This window comes from Perognathus longimembris, chromosome 18, assembly GCF_023159225.1.
Source record: "Perognathus longimembris pacificus isolate PPM17 chromosome 18, ASM2315922v1, whole genome shotgun sequence".
NCBI classification, from domain to species: Eukaryota; Metazoa; Chordata; class Mammalia; order Rodentia; family Heteromyidae; genus Perognathus; species Perognathus longimembris.
The window spans coordinates 28,299,807-28,326,514 of record NC_063178.1 but is presented as its reverse complement, the minus strand read 5'-3'; the positions used below and the strand labels follow the sequence as shown (position 1 = coordinate 28,326,514).

The window sequence follows — 26,708 nt, the reverse complement described above, 5'->3', positions numbered from 1 at the left end:
AATTCTCCAACAGTATAACATCTTGCATGTAATTTTAGAGACAAATGATGTGCAAACAGCTTCAGGACTTTGACTGAACTCAGATTTGTAAGAATAGGTGGTGTCAAATAGTTGATAAAAATGGTTACGGTGTACCCTCTTTGAAGGTCACTGATTCATTATCTAGTCAACAAAATAAGACAGAAAAGATTGTCTTAGTCATGATTTGGTCAGGGTACATCAGTTTTAGGAGGTCTAGTGAGGAAAAGGTTTCTAACACAGAGAATATGGGTATTTCTAAAGCCTTTAGAAGAGATGGGAGAACAAATGTCAAGGAAGCATCCATGAATCTCATAACATCAGAAATGAAAGGGAGTCAGGAAACTGTGACTTTAATTCTTTAATTTAAAAAATGGAACTATAAAAAGGACCCAGCACTGACTACAAAGCCTCATACCTGTTCTGGAGCGCACACCTGTGTGAAGAGTTAGAGGAGGAAACGAAATGGCTCCTCTTCTATCGTCAAGGCCTGACAGTGACTTACTGCATCACTTGAACCAGAACCCTGCTGCCAGGAGACTCTGGGAGAGGCAGGCTGGTGATCTCCAGCATTCATAGAAGTGAGAGGGGGTGGGGACAAGTTCCAAGGAGAAGAGAATTTGACTCAGACAATGAAGTGTTTTCATAAGGAGTTGAGGCACAATTCAAGACTGTAGACAATTCAAAGGGAAATCCTGAAAAGTCATCCATGAGACAGAGGTGGAATTTGCTTGATTTTGACTTGATTTTGACTTGATTCACCAAGGTAGATGCCTATACTTGGGTCACTGTGGTGGCAGTTTTAACATACAATTTTTTAAATCCTAGTAATGGGAATGATCTAATATGGAATGGAATTCTTTAGATACATATTGGGTTCTCTCCAAATGGAGACTTTTCTGCTCTTTTTGTGACATGAATTCCATTGCCAGCACACTATGACTTATTCTTAGTCACAGTGTAGTGGGAGATCCCATCCCACTACAATTGTCAAGAAGAAAATGTCAAGAAGAAAATGACTATACAACCAAAAGATCAAAATTACAGAGGGATATGCATCCATATTTATTGTACTCCTAAATTGACATGTTGAGTTGAAGCCTGTTGTACAACTATTTAAAGATAATTTAAGAAGGTCAAAGTCATCTGTAGGGAAAGTAGTAAATGGAACTTTTGTTTCTGGGATCGGCACCCTTATTTGATGGCTGCAAAAGATAGTGTGGAAAAAACACTGTGGTGAGTGTTTCCTAAAAAAGAAAACATTAAAGATCCCCCAAAGTAATTCCTTAAATATTAAGGAGTAAATGAAAGCAGAAGAGACTCTTGACTACGGGAAATTTTAACCTTTGCTACAGTCAGGATGTTAAAAAGTAAGTTTTATGTTTTTAATCAAGATGCCAAGTGAATTTTATGTGTGAGTAGAGGATTTGAGTATTGAGAAAGAAAGAGATCTCTTTTTCAGTTCAGCTTTCTTACTTAGTTCAGTGATACACTTTGTGGTTAGTCTCATCTTCCAAGTATTTGATGTTAATCTAAGACCACCTTCTCGGCATTCCCATCAGTACAGAACTAGAATTAAGAGCCACTCTCCAGAGAATTCAAGGCATAATTAGAGGACAATGAAACAACATTTCAAATGCTTTCCTTTGTTTCCTTTTATACAGGGTCTTGCTTGTTAGCTAAATTCATCTTTTACTGAAATCCTCGTTCAAAGTTAAGATAATCTTATTTTAATGGACACCTGCTGGATCTAATTCTATTCTCCAGGTGGACATTTTAACCTTCATTATAAACATTATTCCTTTAATGTTTCAAATCACCAAGAAAATCCATCATAAAAGTAGGATTTTAAAATTCCTGTCTTTAAAATAGATTCACTAAATGAAATTATAACTTCTCTGTGGATTTTGAGGTACTAAAATTACATTGAACAAAAGTTAACAGTGCATTATAAATAAAGCTCAGTATGAAAATATCCTGAGTCGAACAGAGCAGAGCAGCAGGCTATGTTTCCTCCTCCATTTGTTTTAGGTTTATCTGGGAGGTGGAGAAATAAGAGTGAGGGAAGACTGCATTTTCTTTATGGTATGAAGCAATTTGCCTGGATGCAATGCTTCTGTTTTGCATATTAAAATATATTTATTTGAAGGATGGTATGATTTTAATGTAGTAACCCATATATCTCTTACATTAGGGATATAAATTATTTCTGAGAGCTATATGATATTCAAATTGAGCCATTAAGTAAGCATAAAGGTGCTTTTCATTTAGTAATCCTATCTGGCACAGCCCTGTTCTCTTAAGTACCATTTACATTAGCCTTGCCATCTACCTCTTAGATCAGCAGTTCTAAATACAATATAACTATTTATTCAACATTTTTAGTAGTTACCACTCAGAAATGATGTTCTTCAATATATATTTTGTACCTAAAATATTGTCATTTTACTTCAGTTATTAATTGAGGCAGATCAGACTTAAAATGACTTATTTTTTTAAAGTTTACTTTTATGTATCTGCAACAACACAACAAAATGATCAAATGATGGAAAGTAGAAGGCAATATTTGACCTAATAAAGAACACAGATAACTAGTAGAATTTATTTGAGCAGAGAAAAAACAGGCCAAGCTTAAAAAAATAGTCTTCAAACGTAGGTAGCCCCTAAGTAAATTTAAATTTGTGCGTTTTTATTCACAAATTTATGGCAATATGTAAAATTTTTGTTTTATATTTAATAAAATGTTTTTGATAACATAAAACAAAAACCAAACATCAAAACAATCAATAATCAGAACATTTCTAGAGCTGAATAAGGATCTGAGAACTACAGTTATGATGTAATTTGCCAGAATTTATAAAAAAAAAAATCTGAAGGTGAGCATATTGATCTCAACTTAGTCCATCATCCAGTCATTGTTGTTACAGTTTAATTGATTAATTGGCTACAGGGCCTCCTGCAAGCAAATCTAGGTGACTGTGAATAAATTCTATGGTGATTTGATCTATTGGGACTAGTGCTAGTATTTAGTACAAGACCACAATTTTTATGAATTTGATTTAACAGTAGTTAATGAATTAACGAAAAAACTTGGGGAGAAAATATCAAGTTTACAGGGGCTTCTCAAGTATATGTAGTTCTGTGTTTGCCAGTGTTTTTGTCTTTAGCTACAGAAAGCTGACAGGACTGATGAACAGTAGTGGTTTTCTTTGTGATGAAATCCTAGAAATGAGAACAATACTAACCATTTATTGTGTGATAGACTTAATATGACATCTTTCATGCAGAATCACAACATGTCCTCTCCATGAACTTTTAGGGTGATGGAATTGTCCCTGTTTTACAGAGGAATAAAGATTAGGCTGGATGATGTTACATAGCTTCCCTTTGAAAACCTGAAAGCTGGTTAAAGCCAAATCTCACAGATGTTAGTGTCTGTGTTCATAAGCACTATCCCATATCTTTTTATGAGTCTTATTTGCTTAAAAAGCACCTGTAAGATTCATGGTATGTCATGATTTCAGTGTTATGCTACTACAAAAAGAGAGAAGACAACACTGATTCTGTGGTCAAAAACAAAAACAAAAACAAAAAAAAGCAAGACAGGTACTGTGTGAGTCATGGTGACCTAAAGAGAAAGAAGGATCTGTGATATATTCTGTTACCAACTCAGCTTGTCTGCTGTGAAGGCCACACTATAGTTTGTTGATAAAAGCACTCAAGATTTATCTCATTCTGCTCTGCTGAGGATTTCTGTAGGGTTTCAGGTGTGCATCAGGACTACCAGGAGAGCTTGTTAAGGCAGGAATCTTAGGTTCATCCTGGAGTCTGTGATCAAGTCGGTCTTGGGTGAAAACTAGACCTTACCTAGACCTTATAACAACTTCTCAGGTGATTCTATTACAGCTGCTCTGGAAACCTCACTCTAATGTTAGCTGGTATAGGCCACATCTGGTTTTCAAGCTGGTAGCCCATTGGGATTCCTTGGAGTCTGATGAATGATACTGATGTCCTGGTCTAACTACCTTTCATTACATCAAAACTTTAATGGCAGATTTGATAAAATAAAGCATGTTGGAAAATATCCATTCATATCAAGTGCATGGTTGAAAGTACAAATTCCAGGGACTATTTCCTGCCCTCAGTACCACATAGTAATTGCTCTAAAACTTGGTCTCACATAGATGACTTTTCACCTTTACTAACACTGGTGTCCACAGAGTCCATGTCTGAACTCTTCTTTTTACACTTGCCCTCAGTCAAGGTAAATGCTTCTTCTCCTAGAATTCTTCTACATTTTTTGTTACTGATTTTCTGTGAATGATTTCTCTTCCTTGACAGTTTGGTAATCTGACTTTCCTAGTTAGGTGTTTATTGTGAGGAGTAAGAAAGTTTTGGTATGATTTTTTCCCACTGCATAGAAATATTAAGTACATTCCAAACCATTTTTGTGGCAAAAAGTTTCAGGAATCATTTAAGATTATCTGGAGGTTTTGTTGACTTTGGCTTAGTATTTACATGTGAAAAGCAATTGGATTTAAGATGTCTGCTCATTCTAAAGACATACTAGTCTTTTTTCTCTGATTCTGAAAAAGGTAATTTTTGAGGTGGCTTTAAAGAGCCTCATAGAATTTTACCAGACAAAAGCAAATCAATATTTATGTTAGCATATGTGAATGACAAATAATCATGTATAGTTTATATGTGACCACATATTTTTGTACATAACTTTAAGCCTGTGATATTGTACTATATGTTTATTTCATGTGACCTCACTCTATAAACCACCAGTGTCCATCATATCCACACTGTATGTGCTTCCCACCTGTTAGAAAGAAGTTATCCTGGTTCTGGACTGATTGTGTGGTTATCACAGAACTTGTGTTCAAGCAACTCCTACTTTACTTAATTCACACACTGACTTATGAGTTTTATTTGTTAACCTCTATGACTAAATTGTATCTTAAATTTTATGATATATGTAGAGAAAAATAGACCACAAGACAGCTAGAGTTTGATGTTGTAGGCATCCATTGGGATCTTAGAACTGGAAACACATACAAACTTTGGCAAAACTATTCTCAGTCATAAAAACCATCAAATCCTCTCATCTGATCCAATGGATTTTTATGTGTTTTTCATTACTTTATCATTTAAAGAGATGTTTGATGAATTATTTCCTCTCAGCTCTACTTGTCTATAGCATATGGTGTGATTCTGCTGGGAAACAATTTCTTATGAGTACCCCCAGAGTTGGCCAGGATACTCTCCATTAATATAGAACTACACAACTAGTAATCCCACCATTCTAGCTTGGCAGATGTGAAAAATTTATAGGAATTTGATACATTTAGTCATAAAACATAGCTTCACTGGTGTCATAACTAACTAGAGGCATGGATGAGATATTCATGCAGAGAATAATTTCTTAAGGGAACAAAACAACTAGCACTTTGATAGAAACTGATAGTGAACATAATATACTGGCACTCATCCTCTGTAGTTTTATCCTGGGAAGGAAGATTGTTCATTGAAAAGAATATTGGGCTTGGAATGTGAAAGAACTGAATTAGAATTTGGCACTTGCCACTGATTGCAAAATTTTCTTTACTATATGCACATTTTAATGCAAGTATAATTTTGTAAAATGTATACTTAGTGTGTCAGAATTACTATTACATGCTAGATTTCATAAATTCCATTAAAATTATAACTTCAAATTTTTAGACTGCTAGTTAGCACCTATCATTATTTTGCTCCAATACAATGAGAAAAGCTGATAGTACAAATGATGAAAAGGAAACAAAGTTAATAGACTGGCTTGAATCGATAATCCCATCTATGTGGGAGGCAGAGATAGCATGATCTCAGTGCAAGGCTAGTTCAGGAGAAACATTAGCAATGCCTTATCTCAAAGCATAAACCAGGCACTGAGGGCACCGATCTGTAATTCAGATATAAGTGAGGGAGACACAGAAAGATCACAGTCCAAGTCCAAGCAAATAAACAAAAGAAAGGAGGAAACTCTATCTCCAAAAATGACTAAAACCTAAACACTGGAAGAGTGGCTGAAGTGATAGAATATTTGCCTAATGAGCACAAGACTCTGAGTTTAAACCTCAATACCTCAAAAAAAGAAAGATTAGGGCTGGGGATATGGCCTAGTGGCAAGAGTGCTCGCCTCATATACATGAGGCCCTGGGTTCAATTCCCCAGCACCACATATACAGAAAATGGCCAAAAGTGGTGCTGTGGCTCAAGTGGCAGAGTGCTAGCCTTGAGCAAAGAGAAGACAGGGACAGTGCTCAGGCCCTGAGTCCAAGCCCCAGGACTGGCCAAAAAAAAAAAAAAAAAAAAAAGGAAGATTAACGGCAAAAGAAAATCTGATAAATGGACAAAAACAAGCCTTAAGTGATAAAGAACAGCTAAAAATAAAGACAAAGGCAATTAGCATCAATAATAACATTTAAAGGACAAAGTCAATTCTCTTTCCTAAGGCACAATATAGTTTTTGCAAAAATAGTTGTTATTTTCTTTTAGATGTTTTGTAAAGATACAGTCTTAACTCTTTTATAGCTCAATTCCTCATTCAAATGCATTATAAATCTCTTGTTTTTATTCGCTGGTTGTACTTTATAGGAATATGCACAGGTATTTTTTTTAATGGAGGAGAAACAAATAAATGTCTTGAGTTACAGTGTGTTTGGAGAAATCACTAGGTTTAAAATTCAATGTGCTGATATTCCCTCTCAGCTCTAAATTTCCTTCTAGGCATTTCTTTTCATTCTTGTTTATATAAATACTAACTTTTCTACCTAACCATGTTAGAGTATTGTGCACTCAAAATAATATTCTGGGAAAGTTTTCATCAAGTTAAATTGAAAATTATACTTTAAAAATGAAATTATCTGTCAATTTTATTTTAAAATGTCAAATTTAATAACAATTTTATGAATACAATTTATAAAACGTAATATGAACACCTTATAAAATTATCAGAATGGATATTATTTGAAATCCTAGTGTAAAAATCCTAGCATAAAAACTCTTTTTGTGAAATGGAAGGAACTTTTCCTAAATTCTCCTAGATTAGACCCACTTACTGGTTATGTTCGTTAAGAGCACTTAAACAGTTATAGACTAAATCACTTACATCTCATCACTAACAATGCTTAGAATTTATTCCATCAGCGACATCTTACATTCATCTCATTATAAACATAGGCAACTGGCCACAAAACTTCATAGTGATTTTTTTTACAGTCTAAAATCCTCCTAACATGATTTATATCTTTTATTTATTTAGAACTTAGGTTGGCCTTTTTATCACAGGCTGTGACACTATAAATAGCTGATAGCAGTAACTGCTGATAGGCATAGATGTAATGTAAAGGTTAAAGAATGGTAACTCAGGATCCTCTTTAACAAAAAAATAGATGAGTCCTTAAAACGCTGATACCTGCCAGATGTGGAGAACAATCTCTCTAAGTCCAGCACTCCAGTGGCTAAGGCAGGAGGATTGTAGCTACCCAGGGCTACATAACAGGGTCAAGGCAAGTCTAGGTTACACAGAAACCTTGTTTCATAAGAAAAGACAGGGGAAGGGGAAAAAGAAGGGAAATGAGGAAAAGGAAAAAGGAAGGGAAAGGGAAGTAATGAACAAATATGTGATGGACTCTGATGGGAAAGACAAGAAATTGCACATGAATCCTTGATGTAAATGTAATTGAGAAGCTGATAAGACTTAACAAGAAACGTTCCTACTCTTTTAATGAATATACAAATCTGAGGCTCATCTTCCCATGAGTAACACAGTAAAGCAAAAGGCTGAGACAGTGTAGCTATTCCTTTACTTGCTTATGTCCATTAGTAAACTAATTCATAGCTCAGTACAAAGGTATTTTAAAAATTATAATACAAAAGAGACAGTTTTAAAATTTCAAGGAAGCAAATCTTTAACATCTGGAAGGATGTTTCAGTCTAAGGATATCCAAATACCAGAGCAATTTAAATTCTGTGCACAGGACACCATCTTCATATTTTGGGGGCTATGATTATGTTTTATTCCTTTTAAGGACAAAAATAAGGCTGTGACAGAAAACCTTGCCCCCTTGTCATATGCAGTTATTTAAAATCTTCATTTAATTCTAACAAATGTATTGCTGCATAGACTTCTAGGATATGGCCTTCTCCCTTTATCCTAGAGTGCAGGATGTTGAAATCATATCACAAAATAAATAAAACTAACCTTTGAAATAAGATACAGCATTATTAATATTATTTTTCCAGTCATGGAGCTTGAACTCAGGACTGGACATAGTCCCTCAGGGCTTTGTTTAAGACTAGTACTCTACTCCCAAGCCACAGTTCCATTTACAACTTTTTAGTGGTTAATTGCAAATGAGAGTCTCATGGACTTTCCTGCCTGGACTGGCTTTAAACTATGATCCTCAAACTTCAGCCTCCTGAGTAGCTAGGATTTCAGGCATGAGCCGCCGGTGCCCAGGATACTTTAAAAAAAAATAGTTATTTTCTTCTTTCTAAAATAATTAATATAAAGATGAAGTACACAGGGGTTACAGTTTCATAAGTCAGGTAAAGAGTACATTTCCTTTTGGACAATGCACCTCTTCCCTTGCTCTCTCCTAGTTTTCTCTCCCATCCCCACCCAAACATTTTAAAGCTGTGTAGTTTTCAGCATAATGTCTAGTGAGTACCACTCCTGCATTTGTTCACCATTTGTCCCTCCATTCTGGGATTCTTTTTTTTTGAAATAGTGCTAAAAGTCTGTTCTCATCCATTTTCCTTTCAACATTGACTTTTTATAATCCTACAAGTAAATTATATTTACTCAATAAATACCTCTTTTATGTTATAAAACTTATAGAAAATAATATTACTTGTAAAGAACACTGGAAGTAATTTGAAGTATATATATGAAATATTTATATTACAAAGTATTTACTTCCTTACATAATGTTGATGAGAAAATAAAAAAGTATTATGAAATGTTAAGTGTTATATTTAAATATATTTAATTCTCTTTTACTAAAATACAATTAGAAGCTTAATGATGATTCCTGGTAAATCTTTTTGATGGAGTATTTATTCCATTTAAATGTAATAAATTTATTGATAGAAGTACAGTTGTTTTTTATTTAATTTGTGTATTTGTTTGCTCATTTAATTATTGGTTATTTTAGTCTCTCATTTTTTCCTTTCCTGATATTGTAACAACAAAAGATTTTTATCATGCTAGACTACTGTATGTTTGTTTTAAGTTTCTTGGGTATATACATAGTTTTCATTATAATTTGAGTGTTTTCAGCCATTATTTCTATAAATATTTTTCTGATCCTTTCTCTTATTTGATCATTCAAATTGCATCACATTTTGGTTGTTTCCTCCTGTCTTATAGGTCTACAAGTTCTTGTTTATTTTTTCAATCTTAGTTTTTTTCTTAAGTTAATATTCTATAGTGAGCACCTTCAAATTCTGCCTGAAGTTAATAAGGAAATAAATGCATATTACATCAGGAAATTTCCTTGACTTCTTTTCTCCTTCTGTAATGTGTTTATATTTACCTTATAAAATGGCCCTCTCCTTTTAATATTACGTAACATTGAAAAAAGGAACTATTCATGTTCCCTATTTTAAAAATAGTTGGTTTTTATGTCCTTCTTACTGATTTTTTAGCTAGAAAAACCTTCCCCTGGTTTTGTTACTCACTATTTTATGATACTAGGAGAATTGATTCTGACATTCTGAGCTGAGGGTGTGGCTCAATCGAAGTGCCTGCTTAAATACAAAGGTGCTGAATTCAGTCTCCACAGTCCTCCTCCACTAAAACAAAAGTCATTCTGCTAAAATTGTAAGTCCATTAAAAAAATCAACATTAACATAATTGCCAGGCACTAGTGACTCATGCCTATAATCCTAGCTATTCAGGAGCCTGAGATGTACAGATTGTGATTGTAAGCCAGACTGGGAAAGAAAGTCTGAGACTCTTGTCTCCATTTAATCACCAAAAAATTAGAAGTGGAACTGTGGCTCAAACAGTTGAGTTACAGCCTTGAATGAAAAAGCTCCAAGAAAGTATGTAGGTCTTGAGTTCAAGCCCCAGGTATGGCGCGTGCGGGTGCGCATGCGCGCACACACACACACACACACACACACACACACACACACACACGCCATGACCTTGATTTGCAAAGAATAGGCACAGAAAAGGCATGGATTGTATAGATAGAAATGTATTCCCTGCCATTTTTACTTAACAAAAATACATCAAATACTTTTCAAGTACCAATTGGTTTTAAGCTACTTTCCAAGATGTTCCAGAAAATATACTAAAAAATGTATAGCTTGTATTTGGTTGTGTTGATGAATTAAAACTTAGTGGTGTTTTAAAAAATTATGTAGGAGATTTTGTGGAATTCCTAGATGACAGAATAATTTTGAATCAAAGAATTCTCATTTTAGAAATTTAGAAAATCTCAGTTTAAAAATTCTTAGCCAAGAAGGCTTAGAAATGTGAACATATTTGTGATACATTGGCAAGAAAGAAGTCTTACAGAGGGAGGATTGATAGTGAGGCAGTGAGAAAAGAATGTAATGATGTATATGAATAATGGTCTAGTTCAATAGATAGGTAGAAATCTGTGTGTGTGTGAACAAAATGATATATAAAAATTGAAGCCAGTTGGCACCAGTGGCTCACACCCATAGTCCTGGCTACTCAGGAAGCTGAGATTTGAGGATCACAGTTTGAAGCTAGCCAAGCAGAAAAGTACCCATGAGACTCTTATCTCCAATTAACCACTCGAATACCTGTGGCTCAAGTGGTAGAGTGCTAGCCTTGAGCACAAAGAAGCTCAGGGACAGCGTGCAGGCCCTAAGTTTAAGCCCCAGAATCAACGAAAAAAGAAAAAAATTGAAGCCATATATTGATGCAAAACCTCATTCTTCTGATCCTGAATTTAAAAAATTAGAATGAAAGTAGGAATCATGTGTTTTTTAAAAAATAAACCTTTCCTAAGCTGGTTATTTATATAAGTACTTTTTCTCTTTGCCTTCATGCTACAGTAATAGGCCATCATGTAGCCTTCAGTGTTTAAGATATTTCCTTGGAGAGGAAATAACAAAATCGAGAGACAAAGAACCAAAAGACAAACTGTGAGGTTTTTAAAGTAGGTAGCCGGTAAAGGAGAACGCCACGCGGTATTCAGGCAGGAGAGAAAGTTTATTACCGAACTGCTGGCCTGTGGCCGAGATGATCCATGGCCAGAGAGAAGAGAGAGACAGAGAGAGAGCGACCCCCACCCAGCCCTGCCTTATATCTAGGGCAGGGGCAAGGGGTGTGGCCAGGTGGATTAGGATGTGACCTCAAGGAAAGGGGAGGTAACTGCCTCCAGGTCTGCAGGTTACCCAGGTAACTGGGTGGAGACTTAATGAGGTGGGGGCAGCTACATGGAGCCCTCAGGGAGAGGACCTTACATTCCAGCCTTTTAATAGTTATGAAAAAGGGCGAAGACTCTCTCTGGCTGCTTCCTGCTGGCAAGGGGCGTCAGCATTACGGGTAAAAGGCAGAAATGTGGCCCCTCCTGGAGAAGGTGAGCAGCAGGGTCCCTTGGTGGTAGATGCCAGTCCTTGAATGAAGCCTGGAATAAGTCTCATGAGGCAGGGGCCGGACAAAAAAAGAAATATTAAGGCAAAAGGAAGGGTTTAGGGCACAAAATTAAAAACCGGATGACTTGGCTAGTTCTTATATTCAGGTATGGACATTAGATGGACAAGCTACTATCTCTTGATCCCCCGGCTCTGATTAATTTTGAAAGGGCGAGACAAAGTGACTCCAGTTTGGATGCGATCATTTTCCTCTTACTCCACTCCATGATACTTGTTCCTGGAAGTGGCTGAGTCCCAGTAGTCTAGGTGCTTGTTGCTGGCATGGCTTGCCCCCGTTGGCATTCACAGGATTTGAACTCAGGGCCTGGGCACTGTCCCTGAGCACTTATGCTCGAGGCTAGTACTCTACCACTTGAGCTCCACTTCTAGCATTTGGCTGGTAAGAGATAAGTCTCTTCAGCCATGCTTCCAGCCTGGCTCTTCGCTGATTAATTGGGAGATGGAGTTTGAGAGAGATTTTCAGCCCTGGCTGGCTTCGAACTGCAATCCAAGGAGTCTTTGCCACAAAAGCCCTTTTGATTTCCAATTAAAACGACAAGGAGACCAAGGGGACTAGAGCTTACCTGTACCTTGTCAAGAACTGACAAAATACTTGCCAGAATTCTGCAATGACAAAACTCAGTAGATGTGATGAGTTTTAGCACAGATATATAGCTAGATGAACATATTAACAAATGACATTTACACAGACATACACACTGTGCACATAGGTTTTACAGCATGCAAAAATGAATTTCAGCAGTAGAGTCTTTTGGAATTCCAATAGTAAATGACATTTTTTTTGCCTAATATTTTAAAAACACGTGGTTGGTTAGAAAAACAATTTTGCTAGCAAACAACAATTTTCAGATTATCAAATGAAGAAACCATATTTTGATAAACTCCAGTGGGATGCCATGTTGAGGGGGGTGGCAGGATACAAACACACTAACAGAGAACACGTGGCATGGCATAATGGCACCTGAGCTGATGCCTGTTAAACCCAATATTTACCACGTGGTCAATGCTAGAGAAAAGAACTTTTAGATATCTTTGCTGACAAAGCACATTGATGGTCAAGCCTCAGTTTCGAAGGTCTGTGAAAAGAGGCAGCTTTGTGAGCAAGGCACGTTATCAGGATGGTACGACTTGGAGTTTTTATAAAGTAATCAAGTAAGCAGGCAGACGAGAAAGGAAGAAAAAGGAAGAGAAAGAGAGGAAAAGAGAAAGAGAGCCTGAATATAAGTGACTTCTGATCATTTACCATTGCCGTGGCAAAAACTGTATCTGTTTGAATATTTCGAGCAGGCCTCATTGCACTGTCAAGAGGCATGCTAGCAGTGTCCCGGCTCGGGTGTGACTGTGATGAAAAACCGAAAAAGCACGGGAGGGAGGCACCTGGTGAGTGGATGAGAGCTTACCGGGCAGGGCAGAAGCGGCAGGCAGAAGCGGTGGACAGAGCGGCAGAGAACCCGAGCAGCAGCAGTTTCACTCACCAGGGTAGACAAGTGGTGTGGAGGTGGAGGTGGAGGTGGAGGCCAGCAATGATATTAGTGAAAAGTGCCACGTGGCAACTCACAGCAGTTCGGTTCGCGGATAAAGGGCCATCAGGACTGGGGATACTCCCAGAAAAAGAAGAAAAATAGATGGGAATTCCGCCTGTCCTGACTCTTAAGCCCCATCTGAGTCACGGCACCATATATGTTAGGTTTTTAAAGTAGGTAGCCGGTAAAGGAGAACACCACGCAGTATTCAGGCAGGAGAGAAAGTTTATTACCGAACTGCTGGCCTGTGGCCGAGATGATCCATGGCCGGAGAGAAGGGAGAGAGAGAGAGAGAGAGAGCGACCTCCACCCAGCCCTGCCTTATATCTAGGGCAGGGACAAGGGGTGTGGCCAGGTGGATTAGGATGTGACCTCAAGGAAAGGGGAGGTAACTGCCTCCAGGTCTGCAGGTTACCCAGGTAACTGGGTAGAGATTTAATGAGTTGGGGGCAGCTACATGGAGCCCTCAGGGAGAGGACCTTACACAAACCATTTAAAAAGCAACACAAAATCATTTGGTGTAAACCAACTGCACAACTCTTGGGGGGAGAGGGGAATGGGGAGGGGGGAGGTAGGGGAAAAATGAGAAAGGGGGTAGCAAGTAGAATAAGAAATTTACTCATTGTCTTTCATATGAAACTGTAACCCCTCTCTACATCACCTTGACAATAAAGAAAGAAAGAAAAAACTAAATATATAGAAAAAGAATTCTCCGATTCAAGTTTTATAGACCAGGGTAATGTGAAGTGACAATCTGTTGATTTCTAGTTACAGGTTCATTTCATGATAAGGAGGTTTTACCTGAATGTAAGTTAATTCCTTGCCTTTACCTAGTCTTTTGAATTTAGTAAAAAGAATAAAAGAAAAGAAATTTTAGCTTATCTTGAAGGTGTATTTAGTAAATTTCTATATATTTCAGTGAAGCTTTTTATATTCTTAGATACTTTCACTTTAGCTCATAGACTTTACTAATGAGACAACAAAGATGTATTGGATATTTCTAAGTGAAATGAATGATTGATATGTATATTTTAGAAAGGACCAATAAGATTAGAGATAAACCTTTCTTGACTCTTCTGGATATTATAGCACAACATACTGAGTATGAGTAGAGCTAGAGTCTAGAGAGATGCACTAAAAAAATAACCTAGTAGAAAAATGCTAGAAAACTAGGACTATAGAATGCTTTCTTAGTCTCTTTGGACTGCTATAACAAAATTCCATGAATGTAGTGATACACAGCATCTGTTTCCTCACAGTTCTAAAGGTTAGTAAGTTCAACCTTAAAATACAGATTTACAGTCTGGAGGTCTTCCTAGTTTATAGAGGATGCCTTCCAACTGTGTAAGAGATGAGGTAGTTGTGTGTGCCCTCACAAATTGAAACTCCTGTTACCAGAGGTTCCACCATCATGACCCAATCAACATCCAGAAGCCCAGTCCCCCAATACTATCACGCTGGGCATAAGAATGCCCATATATGAATCTTAGATGCACAACCATTCATGTTACAAAGCTAAACAAATTCATGACAACTTTGCATAGATCATATCATGACAGGTATGTTAGTCTATAATATTACAATGAATCAAAGGGAAAATCTCAATCAAAGGGTGAACCTGGAGAATATATCTCTCATACTGAGTATATACAAGTCCAAAGCTTGGTTCGTGTTATTAAATATATTTTGATTGGCTTACAAAGGTTTTTTTTCCCTACAAATTTAATTTGGATGGCTACCTGGGGGATTCTTAAGTACAAGAAAGAATTTTATTTAACTTGTGCAGTATTTTAATGGAGTTTAAATTATTAAACCTTTAACTTAATTAAAGTAAATAGTATTTAATAGTATCTACATTCTTAAAACTTTACATTTAAAATTATTTAGCACAGTATTTAAATTGTTTTGAAATTATTTAACAGGTTCAGTAAACTTTAGAAACTGATTGCATTCTATGAGACCCAGATAACTTTCCTTTTTTGTAATTTAATTTTATTGTCAAGGTGATGTACAGAGGGGTTACAGTTACATACCTAAGGTAGTGAGTGCATTTCTTGTCAAAATTGTTACCTCCTCCCTAATTTTTCTCCCACCTCCCTCCTCTCCAACTCTCCCTCCTGTATGAGTTGGACAGTTAGTTTACAACACATTGTTTTGTAAGTATCACTGTTGCATTGCTTCATGTTTTAAAGACCCAGATAACTTTCCACTCATGGCTTCTTCTTTTTTTTTTTTTTTTTTTGCCGGTCCTGGCACTTGGACTTAGGGCCTGGGCACTGTCCCTGGCTTCCTTTTGCTCAAGGCTAGCACTCTATCTCTTGAGCCACAGTGCTACTTTCAGCTTTTTCTGTTTATGTGGTGCTGAGGAATTGAACCCAGGCTTCATGCATGCTAGGCAAGCACTCTACCTAAGCCACATTCCTAGCTTGAGATAGCTTTGTATAATGACTTTTAAATGGTTTGTATATCATTACCTTGGATCAATGCATTTGAAACACCTGAAAGTGTAGATATCATTTTCTTAAAATCCCTTTACTCTGTAGTTTAAGCTATGCTTTATTTGAAAGAGATACATTTTTATTCAAAATCCTATGTTCTGCTCTGTAGGAGAAAAAGTGTTCTGAAGGTTGGTAGAGAGGTGTTGATAATTGATGGGACGTAGGTCATTACTGCTGTACTAATTCTAGAAGAGGAGATGATTTCCTCTGCCAGTACACATCCTAATAATCTCATCTCTAATACAGGCAAGTGTTTGTATAATTCTTCATTTTTCCATTAGAAATAAAACATACGTCAGGGGCCCAAATTAATATCTGTGAGGCCAATGACTAGTGGATCTACTGTTAGCATTGGCATTGTGCTCATAGTTTGATATAATACTAATGCAGGCTGGGAATGTGGCTTAGTGGTAGAGTGCTTGCCTAGCACGCGTGAAGCCCTGGGTTCGATTATTCAGTACCACATAAAGAGAAAAAGCCAGAAGTGGCCCTGTGGCTCAAGTGACAAAGTGCTAGCCTTGAGCAAAAGAAGCTCAGGGACAGTTCCTAGGCCCTGAGTTCAAGGCCCAAGTCTGGCAAAAAAAAAAAAAAATACTAGCACAATGTTGTGATTTGTATTTTCCAAATAGATATCATTATATATTCCCACACATTTTCTTTTCTTGGAGATGTAAAGATATATAGAGAATTTTTCAATCTATTTCCATAATATATTTTATATCTACCTTGGGGACCTGAATCTAGGCATTACAATGAATTGGGGAAATTAAGCATAAATGATGTCTCTTCCATTTGTAGAATTTCTGGGAAATTAATACCTAGGCCAGTATTTGCAGAACTATTGACTACATGATTTTATCAGTGCCAGACTGTGACCTTTAGAAACTCAATTCCACCACGTCCATATCTATTTACTTTTCTTTGTCTGTTATGCGGGTTTCCTGGAAGAAGGACCAGCTGCTGTTGCTCAGTCAGCCCTGCTTATGCCATGAGTCTACATCCAAGCATCCAACCATTCAAAAATAAAAAAAAAAATTCCTTCTTTATTGTCAAAGTGAAGTACAGAGGGATTACAGTTTCATATGTAAGGCAAGGACATTTCTCTTTTTTTTTTACATTTCTTTTTTGGGGGGATTAAGTTATTACATACATTTCACAGTATACATTTTTACATTCACACTGATGAAAATTGTTCTACACTACTTAGCTTATGAAGTCTATGGTCTTTAACAATACAGACACTTTCTCCAATTCGGGTGATATGTAGTTTATGTTTTTTGGGGGGTTTTTTTTTGGCTAGCAACATCCGCTCCCTACTTCATTCTTTCCTTCCTTCCCAATCCTCCCCCATGAGATGCTTGGCTCCCTTTCCTCAATGTCCAGTGTGGGGATGGTTCCCTCTGCTATTTTATTGTGGTTGCTGCTATTGGTACTATTCTCACACACTTTCCACTCATTCTGTCTCCTCTTTGCTTTTTACTGTTTTGGTATCTTGAGACCTGTTTACTTTGCTCTATGTCTTTGCAAAATCAAAAATATTTTTTACAATCTGTCTGTGCTGAATGCTACATTTTCCCATCATTTCCTAAGCAATACAATAGAACAACCAGTTATGTTATTTTCACTGCATTAGTTATTATATGTAATCTATATATGATTTAAGGTATATAGGAAGTTGGTATAAGTGAACATATTTCACCATTTTATATAAGGCATGAGAATCCATGGATTTGGTATTTTCATGGGGTTCTGGGACTATTGTCTTGGGCTCAAGAAAAAAAACACACTTTAAAGTTATCCACAAGGACATTAAAATATGCTGAAATGAAACTGAACTAAACATAGCAAGTGAATTTGAACAGAAAGCCTTAGAAACCTATACATTGAGTTCTAGCCCATTTTGGTTCTGATGTTAATTCTGTGTTTATTCATATTTTTTCTTCTTTTAATGTCTCTTCTAAAGGTGTCTGTGCTTCAGGACTTCATTTTGCTTACATGAAAATAAGCACAAAAAGCAGACTAGTGTATTTGTAGTAAGAGCATTCTACTTTTACAAAAAAAAAAAAACTAGAAGTAGTAATATATGGCCAATGAAAAGTTAGGCTATATTTTATGATTTCTATTCTCTTTTTTAAGATAATAATAATAATAATTTTTCCAGAAATACCACAGATGGCTGGTACCTGTATGCGGATAGTTCTAATGGGAAATTTGGTGACATTGCTGATATCTTGACTCCTGTCATCTCACTCACTGGACCAAAGTGTACCTTGGTGTTTTGGACTCATATGAATGGTGCCACAGTGGGCTCTCTCCAGGTATTGCTTATGAGAGCATTTTCTGAATTACTTCTTTGCAAATGTCTTTTACGTCATTTGATGTCATTAAAATTCTTGGAAAAAAAATCATATTAAGTGAAGTAAGTCAGACCTAAAGAAACATAGGCTCCATGGTTTTCCTCATTTGTAACAAATAATATATGTCCAGGATAGTCCTAGCAGAGAACTAAAATATCTAATATGTACATGAGACTGTATAAAATGTTGCTAATTGAAATGAACTCCACAATATAGAAACAAGAGGTTTTTGTTTTTAAATGTACTGTGTGAAGTTACTTTTTCTTTCATTTTATTTTCTTTGGTTTATCCCCTGTTGTCACTGCTTTTGATTCTGATACTATGTGTCTTCTATATACATTTTTCTGATTTGGGGAAGGAAAGGGGAATAACAAAATGGTAGGACAAAGAACAAAGGGTGAACCAGCACAACAGCTATACTCACAAGACATTTTGTTGGAAATGAACTTTACAACTTGGGGGAGAAGGGAAAGTGGGAGAAAGTGAGATAGGGGTAACATTGTTCGACAAGAAATATACTCATTACCTTAAGTGACTGTAACTTCCCTGTACATCATATTTACAATAGAATTAAACTAAACTAAGAAAATAGAATTTCTTAACAAATGAAAATGGATAGTTATCAATGCTTCATTCATTTCATAATGGCATAATTGAAAAGGAGCTTTGGCAGAATTGGACATTAGTGGCTAGTGGGGACTTCTTTTTCTCTTTAATTTGTGGTTATTTTCCCTATTCTGAGGTTATAGCTTCTGCCAAATAGCATCTTAAACTTGAAGTACACCTTTTTAAGTTTCTGTATCCATGTTCTGGGTGTAACATATATGAACATATGAATGAACATATATCCTTTGGGTATACTTGTATATATGCTCTTGCTATCTTGGAGGGCTGTAGTATGAAGTTCTCTAATAGTCCTGTTTTCAATATGTGTCTTTGAGAAAAAAAAATAGACTGCTTCAAAATCACCAAGTATCAAGAATAGCAAATGAAATCCTATCTACTACTTACCGTAGATTCTAGTTTTTGCTTGTATTTCCTGTAATGACACTTAAAGCAATGAATCAATCAATAATAATTCAATACAACATCACATCTACATTCAGATGTTTTTCCCTTGTCCTTTCAAATGAATGCTTCTTATTCTTCCCTAGACTTTATAATGACGACTTTAAAGGATTATGATCAAGGTATTTTGGAAAATGTCTCTCAAGTTTGAAAATTTTAATTTTTGCTCTGATAGCACCAGTATCATATTCTTATTTTCTTATTATTAGTGTCCTCCAGTCTTATCCCTTTGTCTTATGCATATAATAGCAGATTTAGTGGAGAAATATTTGAGATCAGTCTGGAATAAGTATATAACACTTGAAATCACCATGTAAAAGTTTATGATCTGTGGGGCTGGGAATATGTATAGCCCAGTGGTAGAATGCTTGCCTCATATACGGAAGCCCTAGGTTTGGTTTCTCAGCATCACATATAAAGAAAAAAAAAACAGAAGTGGCACTGAGGCTCAAGTGGTAGAGTACTAGCCTTGAGCAAAAAGAAGCTAGGAACAGTGCTCAGACCCTGAGTTCAAGCCCCAGGCCTGGCAAAACAAAGCAAAACAAAAAACACATTAAAATCTGCATGTAAAATCCTAATGTGAACCAATTTTACTCATTAATTTCTATCTCCAGTAGTGTTTTTGCCTAAATTAATTTTAATGTGATTACTTAATTCATACTTTGGGACTTTTTCTCTCTCCAATTGTAAAACAAACTTTTATGTCTCTGTTCCCCGTTTTATACTAGTATGACTCATGAATGCATATTATACACAAGATGTTGTGGTTTATAATTATTGCCATTTATTTTTCCTTAACTTATCTCAGGTTTGGTCTTAAAAGACTCTACAAGCTGATTTCTATCAGATTATTTCACAAGCCTCTTTTATCATTGTTTAACCACTTTTCTCTTTTGGAATGATAGTCCACACTTATTTTTATCCTGCTGTATATGTAGAGTTAACTATTTCTTTCTTTTTTTCTTAGAAGACCAAGGTATAGAGTTAAAATATAAAAACAGTTTTAAAATATTAATACAGATCCTTAAGTCCTGCCTTCCCCTACTTGATATAGCACTGGTAGAAAACAATATAAGATTTATTTTCAGTGTGTACAAATCTATCGTTAGACAGATAAAGCTAACTCAATTTTGAAGCATCTGTTTTTACATGTCTTCCTTCATGGCTTACAGTATTTGCTACCATAAGCAGTTTTAAACCAGGGATCTTTTGCTAGAACCAAGCTATATAAATAAAACCTCTGCTCACAAATAAAATGTAAAATGAGATACATAAATAAAAGAGTGTGAACCAGGGCTCGGGATATAGCCTAGCGGCAAGAGTGCCTGCCTCGGATACACGAGGCTCTAGGTTCCATTCCCCAGCACCACATATACAGAAAACGGCCAGAAGCGGCGCTGTGGCTCAAGTGGCAGAGTGCTAGCCTTGAGCGGGAAGAAGCCAGGGCAGTGCTCAGGCCCTGAGTCCAAGGCCCAGGACTGGCCAAAAAAAAAAAAGAGTGTGAACCAGGTCACATCTGGAGGGTGGATACTAGTAGTAGTGAGAACAGAAAAGGGTGGTGAATATGATTAGAATACTTCATCTGTACATGGAGAAATTAATCTGTGAAGCTTGTTAGGATTGCTTGGTGGCTGGGCAAGAGTCACTGAAGGAGGGTGATGGAGGAAAGTCTGACCAAATCACATAGTATACATTGGATGCATATGTAGACACATCAGAATGAAACACCTTTTTACTAGTAATAAAGGAAAATAAAAAAGCTGAAAAAGTCATTCCTCTTTTCAAATGACATTAATTGCTTTTGCAAATCTGTTTATGTTGAACATATTTATAATAAAATGAAATTTGGGTTCCCAGGCTTTATTTTTCTCAATAAAGAGAAGTAAATTATGGGCGAGATACTTGCCTACTTCTTTCTCACTGTCAATAATGAGCATATTGAGTATGTTCCCTTTCCTCTTTATTAGTATTTTATGCTAGAATTTTCCTAACAATTATTAAACATTAATGTTTCCAAAATAGTAGATAAACATACTTTATTTAAAAAATGCTGTCAGTTTTTCTATTGGAAATATAAATGAATGGATCAGTTTGAAAGCATTCTCTTCTCTATGATAGGTGAGAGTTCTTACCAAAGTAGTTTGAAATTATATTTGTACTTGTGTGTGTGTTTAATAATCTAAAAATGTCAAAGTAGTCTTATGTATTAAAGTTTTAACTTATTTTTTTCATTGCATTGATTTTTTAAAACTGGTTTTAGGCAAAGCAATCAATAAAGTTTACTTCAGGGTTTTCATTAGTAAAATGAAAATTTTATCAGGTATATTTTGTGCTTAAGATTAATGATCTGAAACATATTTTGATTATTTTTCCAAGTGCAAATTTGTACTAGTTGTAGAGTTGAGTAATATTAAAATTATGTAAGTAAGTAATAATAAGATAATTAAAATGGTTTTGTGGATGCCTAAATAACACATTATATATTATATTCAAATATATAGCTTGGGGCTGGGGATCTGGCTCAGCGGAAGAGCACCTGACTGGCCAGTGCAAGGCCCCGAGTTTGGTCCTCAGCTCTGGGGAAAAAGAAAAAATGCTGTAAAAAAAAAACAAAAAATACATAGCTTGATATGTTTTGCTTAGTAGTTTGTACTACTATGGTAATTATACAAATATCTTTCTTCTCTGCTGTTTTGATATCATTGACAAATTATTTTATTAGTAATTATATTTTCTTGACTTTGATATTAACTTGAATTAGCGTGACTTTTATAGACCAAAATGATGATTCTTTCTCTAGCATTTAATGACTGGAAATTCTAGTTATATAAAAGTAAAATTCATGTAGATTCAGTTGTTACAAAGGTAATATCATAAAAGTTTAGTTTCACTTTCAAGAGTCAGTCTTTATGATGCTTGTGTGATTTGATTGTATAAATTGTATTTTTTCAGAGTAATTTGAAATAATCAAACCATCTTTGTTACTTTAAGATGTGATGCTATTCTCTCTTCCCTGTAACTTATAGTAACTCTCTCTGGGGCTTTTTTTTGTTTATTTTTAAGAAGGAAAGCCATAATTTTTATGATGTAGCAACTAATCCAGACTCTCTTTAGAATGAGAATCAGCATTGCTACCATCATTACCTGAGACAATCAACTTATCAAGAAAAAAGCTTTATATTACAGTTGTGGAATCTTCTGTGTTTGATTGGTCCTCATATTCTGAGGCCTGTAGACAAGGAATTCATCATAGTGGTAGATAGTCACCTTATGGCTAGGTTGCAAAATGGGTAAAAGACAACAGACCTGGGTCCTATGATCCTCTTCAGGCTCACACACACATAGAATTAAAAACTTCTCATTAGGCCCTGCCCTTTGAAGATTTCACAGCCTCCCAATGATGACATACTAGGGATCACACCTGCTACATGGACCACTGAGCATGGCTCAGGATCAAAACTGTAACAAACATTGATGAAGATTTGTTCCTTACAAGGCTGTTGGGCTCTCACAGCATGACCGTTGACTCACTTCTAGAAAAGGTCTGTGTCACTATGGTTGAATTTGTTCTCATTGCAACTCCACTGAAAACCAATTGAAGAAGGAAGATCTTTATAAAATCATTTTAGTAAGGGATTCCACAAATTTTCCAATCAAACATATGTATATATTCACTATATACAATATTGACTGGTACCAGAGACATATTTTGATGGAGCAAATAATGTAGCTGAATTCTTAATGAAATAGTATCTAGATACCTTAAGAACATGATTGACAGATATTCATACATACTTTTAGGACACAAAAAGCTTGTGATAAATGTATATACAAGACACAGGGTGCCAAAATCAAATACAGTGACAATGGGGCATATACCAAAGGGGGGCGGGATGAAAGAAAAAAGAAATATCTTCACAAAACACATTAAAAACAACCACAAAGGGCTGGGGATATAGCCTAGTGGCAAGAGTGCCTGCCTCGGATACACGAGGCCCTAGGTTCGATTCCCCAGCACCACATATACAGAAAACGGCCAGAAGCGGCGCTGTGGCTCAAGTGGCAGAGTGCTAGCCTTGAGCGGGAAGAAGCCAGGGGCAGTGCTCAGGCCCTGAGTCCAAGGCCCAGGACTGGCCAAAAAAAAAAAAATAAAACAACCACAAAGAAAAACCTTTTGTTTCCATATCATGGAGTTCATTTCACATAGCATCATTTCGTATGGTCATATGTACATAGCTTTTGAGCTTTTGTGATCCTTTTCTACTAATGTGTGTAACTGTAACTCCTCTGTACGTCACTTTTGCAATAACACTTTTTTAAAAGAAAGAATTTTAAAAGCTTATGAAGTATACTTGGGGCAAAGTTTTGCATCCTTGTGTCAGAAAATAAAGACATCTTATAAAATATTTAAAATAGTAGCCATAAAAGGTTAAGGTATTAAAAATTAAGAAATACTGGAAATAATTCCACATTGTGAAAGGAAGAATATTTTAATAACTTTGCTTGACTTATTTCTGCAGGTACTCACCAGGAAAGGCAATGATACTTCTAAAGTATGGGCTCAAACTGGACAGCAAGGTGCACGGTGGAAAAAAGTAGAAGTATTTTTAGGCACTCATTCCTTCACAGAGGTTTGTAATCAAAGCAGTTAAGTGATGAAAGGGTTAATGTTAGTGTCGTGTTTTGTTTTCAATTTCCTACTACTTTATTTCATCCACATATGTTTATTTCCTCCCATTCCCAGTTCAGTGTGTTGTATGAGTGCACAACACTTAAGACTCCATATGTCATTTTTCCATAAGGATTTTCCTCTTTTAGAAATTCTAAACTGTTCTCAATTAGGCAGTTATACTTCTATAACTATAAGAAGTTATACTTCATTCGAATGTCACTCGTCCTCCACATCTCTCTAGCTTCTTACAAATAGTGAACACCTCCCTCGATTTGTTAAATATATTCTCAAAAGGGATAGTAAAGTTATTCCAAATACAATTTAAAATACTTTCCAAACAATATTATATGATTTAAGCTTATTTTTATACTGTTCAAAATATTTTAGGAAGCATAAAATTGTCTCATCTTCCTTCTGTCTATTGAGAATACAACAGTATTGGGACATTAAGAATAATGCATATTTAATAACTAAAGGAAATTTCAGGAAACGGAATGTGGCTTACATGAGAGAGCTCTTGCTTACCAAGTGTAAGACCCTGAGTTTAAAGCTCTAGTTCCATAAAATAAAAAGTTGATGTAGTATTTAGATTAAAATATTTTACTGAAAGAATTATGTACAAACATATCAGTATGAGTTAAATTTTTACGGATTATCAAGATTCAAGAGTTTCATGGCATTTTTGGAAATTTACTGGAAGAAGAAACTAGATGGTTAAGTTCTCTTAGAGTTGGGTAAGCAGAGTAATAACTTAGCGCTCATTATTTAAGAGAACCTTTACTTCTTAGCCTTTATTACCTGGAGCTTAATTGCTTGAATTTATGAATATTTATCTCTAGGTAGAAGAGATACCATTCATTCTAAATATTGTATTTGTTGGCTTCTGTCTATGGGACAGAAGTAGACAAGTTGTTTGGGAGTACTGAGTAGGTCTCTTGTGTACAAGTGTTCTCTCTGATCTATCAAAGAATGCAATAAAGGCAAATGGAGGTGATATACTTTGGACACAAGTAAAAACAGAACTAAGAAATCCATTGAAATTGTTCTAAGAAGACCGAAGAAAAGGGAGAGAGTGGGTTGAGTTTGATGGGGTACATAGTATGCATGTATGGGAGTATCACAATACAACCTCTTTGTAAAATAGATACATGCTAGTAAAACTGCAAAGAAAAGAAGGACAAAGATGAGCAGAAATTATTGCACTTATATTGGAATGTGTGTAAGCAAAGTACATTCTATACCTAATGGATATGTCAAAACAAATGCCCTTATACAGCTAATTGCTGCTAATAAAAAGGTTTATATTGTGAGAGAGGGGAGTATAATAAAATTTACCCTGTGAAAAACCCAAAAGAAACTAAACTGGGTTGAATTATACAGTGTTCAGTTGGTGATGGTAGGAAATGAAGTATAGATAAAGTAGATTATGAAGAAACAAAATTGAAGCACAGGCTGCAGAGCGCTGAATAAAGGCACAGATAGAACATTATTCACAATTTTTTTGTGATGCTGTGTATAAGAAGCCCTAAATGCTTTGCCTTTTACAGTGACTATCTGTAGATGATTTAGTCCAGGGACATAAATTTCAATCTCAAGAAGAAAATATTGGATAGCAATTTAATAGCTTGTCACAATATGAAATTTATCATTTGTAATATTCTAGGTATTTTTCTACCTATAGAATTTTTAAATTGAGTCAAGAAAATTCCTGGGCAAGAACGTGTAGAAGGTTCTGTGGGTATTGCTAGATCGTACACTGGCTTCCGTCCAAGTCAATGGATTATTCATTTATTGTGTGATAATATTTATTCAAGATAACATTAAGGAGGAGAGTGAGGCAACTAAAATCAATGATTCATTTATTTAAAATTCTATTATTTCATATCTTAAATTTGGACTAAAGGGAAGTACTCAAGATTGTTTATTTTTGAATATTCATATTAATGCTTGTGAACATTTTATCTTTTCACCATTCTATCAGTAAAAATTCTGAGCATCCACACGCAAAGGGGTACCCCTATGCCAGGGGTGCCAGTTAAGAATGAGCACCCTGATCGCGGGTCTTCATTCCTATAGAGCAGGTTCTTCTGGCCTCAGAAGCGTGAATGAGGGCTTGTAAATTGGTAAAAATGTATGACTAGAAATAATAAGCTGAAGTGGCCCTGGGAAGAGTGCATAGCTTTTTTTTGGAAACCCTTCAATTAGTAAACGGATTTTGAATATAATTTTTTACAACTAGACCAATCATGTTTACAGCATTTACTAAGTGCTAAGTGTTTTTGTGAATTTGAAAATATGTTCTCATTGAGTTTTCACAGTGTTTCTATGAAGCCTTGACTCCAACAGGCACATTTGCATTTTTAATCTGCAGAATGATTGATCATGGTATGTTGGTGTGTTTCTGACTTTGTTTTAGATTAAAAACTTCAACACTAATTGCCATATCCTTTTTTCTTCTTATTTCTCTTTAGATTATCTTCAGGGCAAAGCGTGGTGTTAGTTACATAGGAGACGTAGCAGTGGATGATGTTTCCTTTCAAGATTGTTCCCCTTTACTAATCCCAGAAAGAAGCTGTACTGCTCAAGAATTTATGTGTGCTAATAAGCACTGCATTGCCTTGGACAGACTGTGCGACTTCGTGAATGACTGTGCTGACCACTCAGATGAGACCCCCTTCATCTGCGGTGAGTGCAGTCTCGGTGCTCTTGCTATGGTTTATTATCTCCATCTCATTCAGTGTGGGGTCTTCATTGTTGAAAGCGTAGGGACATTTCAGAAGCAGGTGCAGGTAAAGTGATCTAACTACTTCAATCCATTCCTTTCTCCTCTCCAACACATGACTGAGATCCTCTATTTATTTTTGTGTGTGTACATAGATGAAAT

General features: G+C 35.9%; 1 protein-coding gene across 1 annotated transcript in view; it reads left to right on the top strand.

Moving 5' to 3' along the window:
- Malrd1 (MAM and LDL receptor class A domain containing 1) overlaps positions 1-26,708 on the top strand; it is a 475,502-nt gene that overhangs the window by 193,069 nt on the left and 255,725 nt on the right. Inside the window, exons 22-24 of the mRNA XM_048367779.1 lie at positions 17,889-18,045; positions 23,673-23,783; positions 26,296-26,509. Of these exons, the coding sequence (XP_048223736.1) occupies positions 17,889-18,045; positions 23,673-23,783; positions 26,296-26,509 (482 nt within the window). The remainder of the gene's footprint in view (positions 1-17,888; positions 18,046-23,672; positions 23,784-26,295; positions 26,510-26,708) is intronic.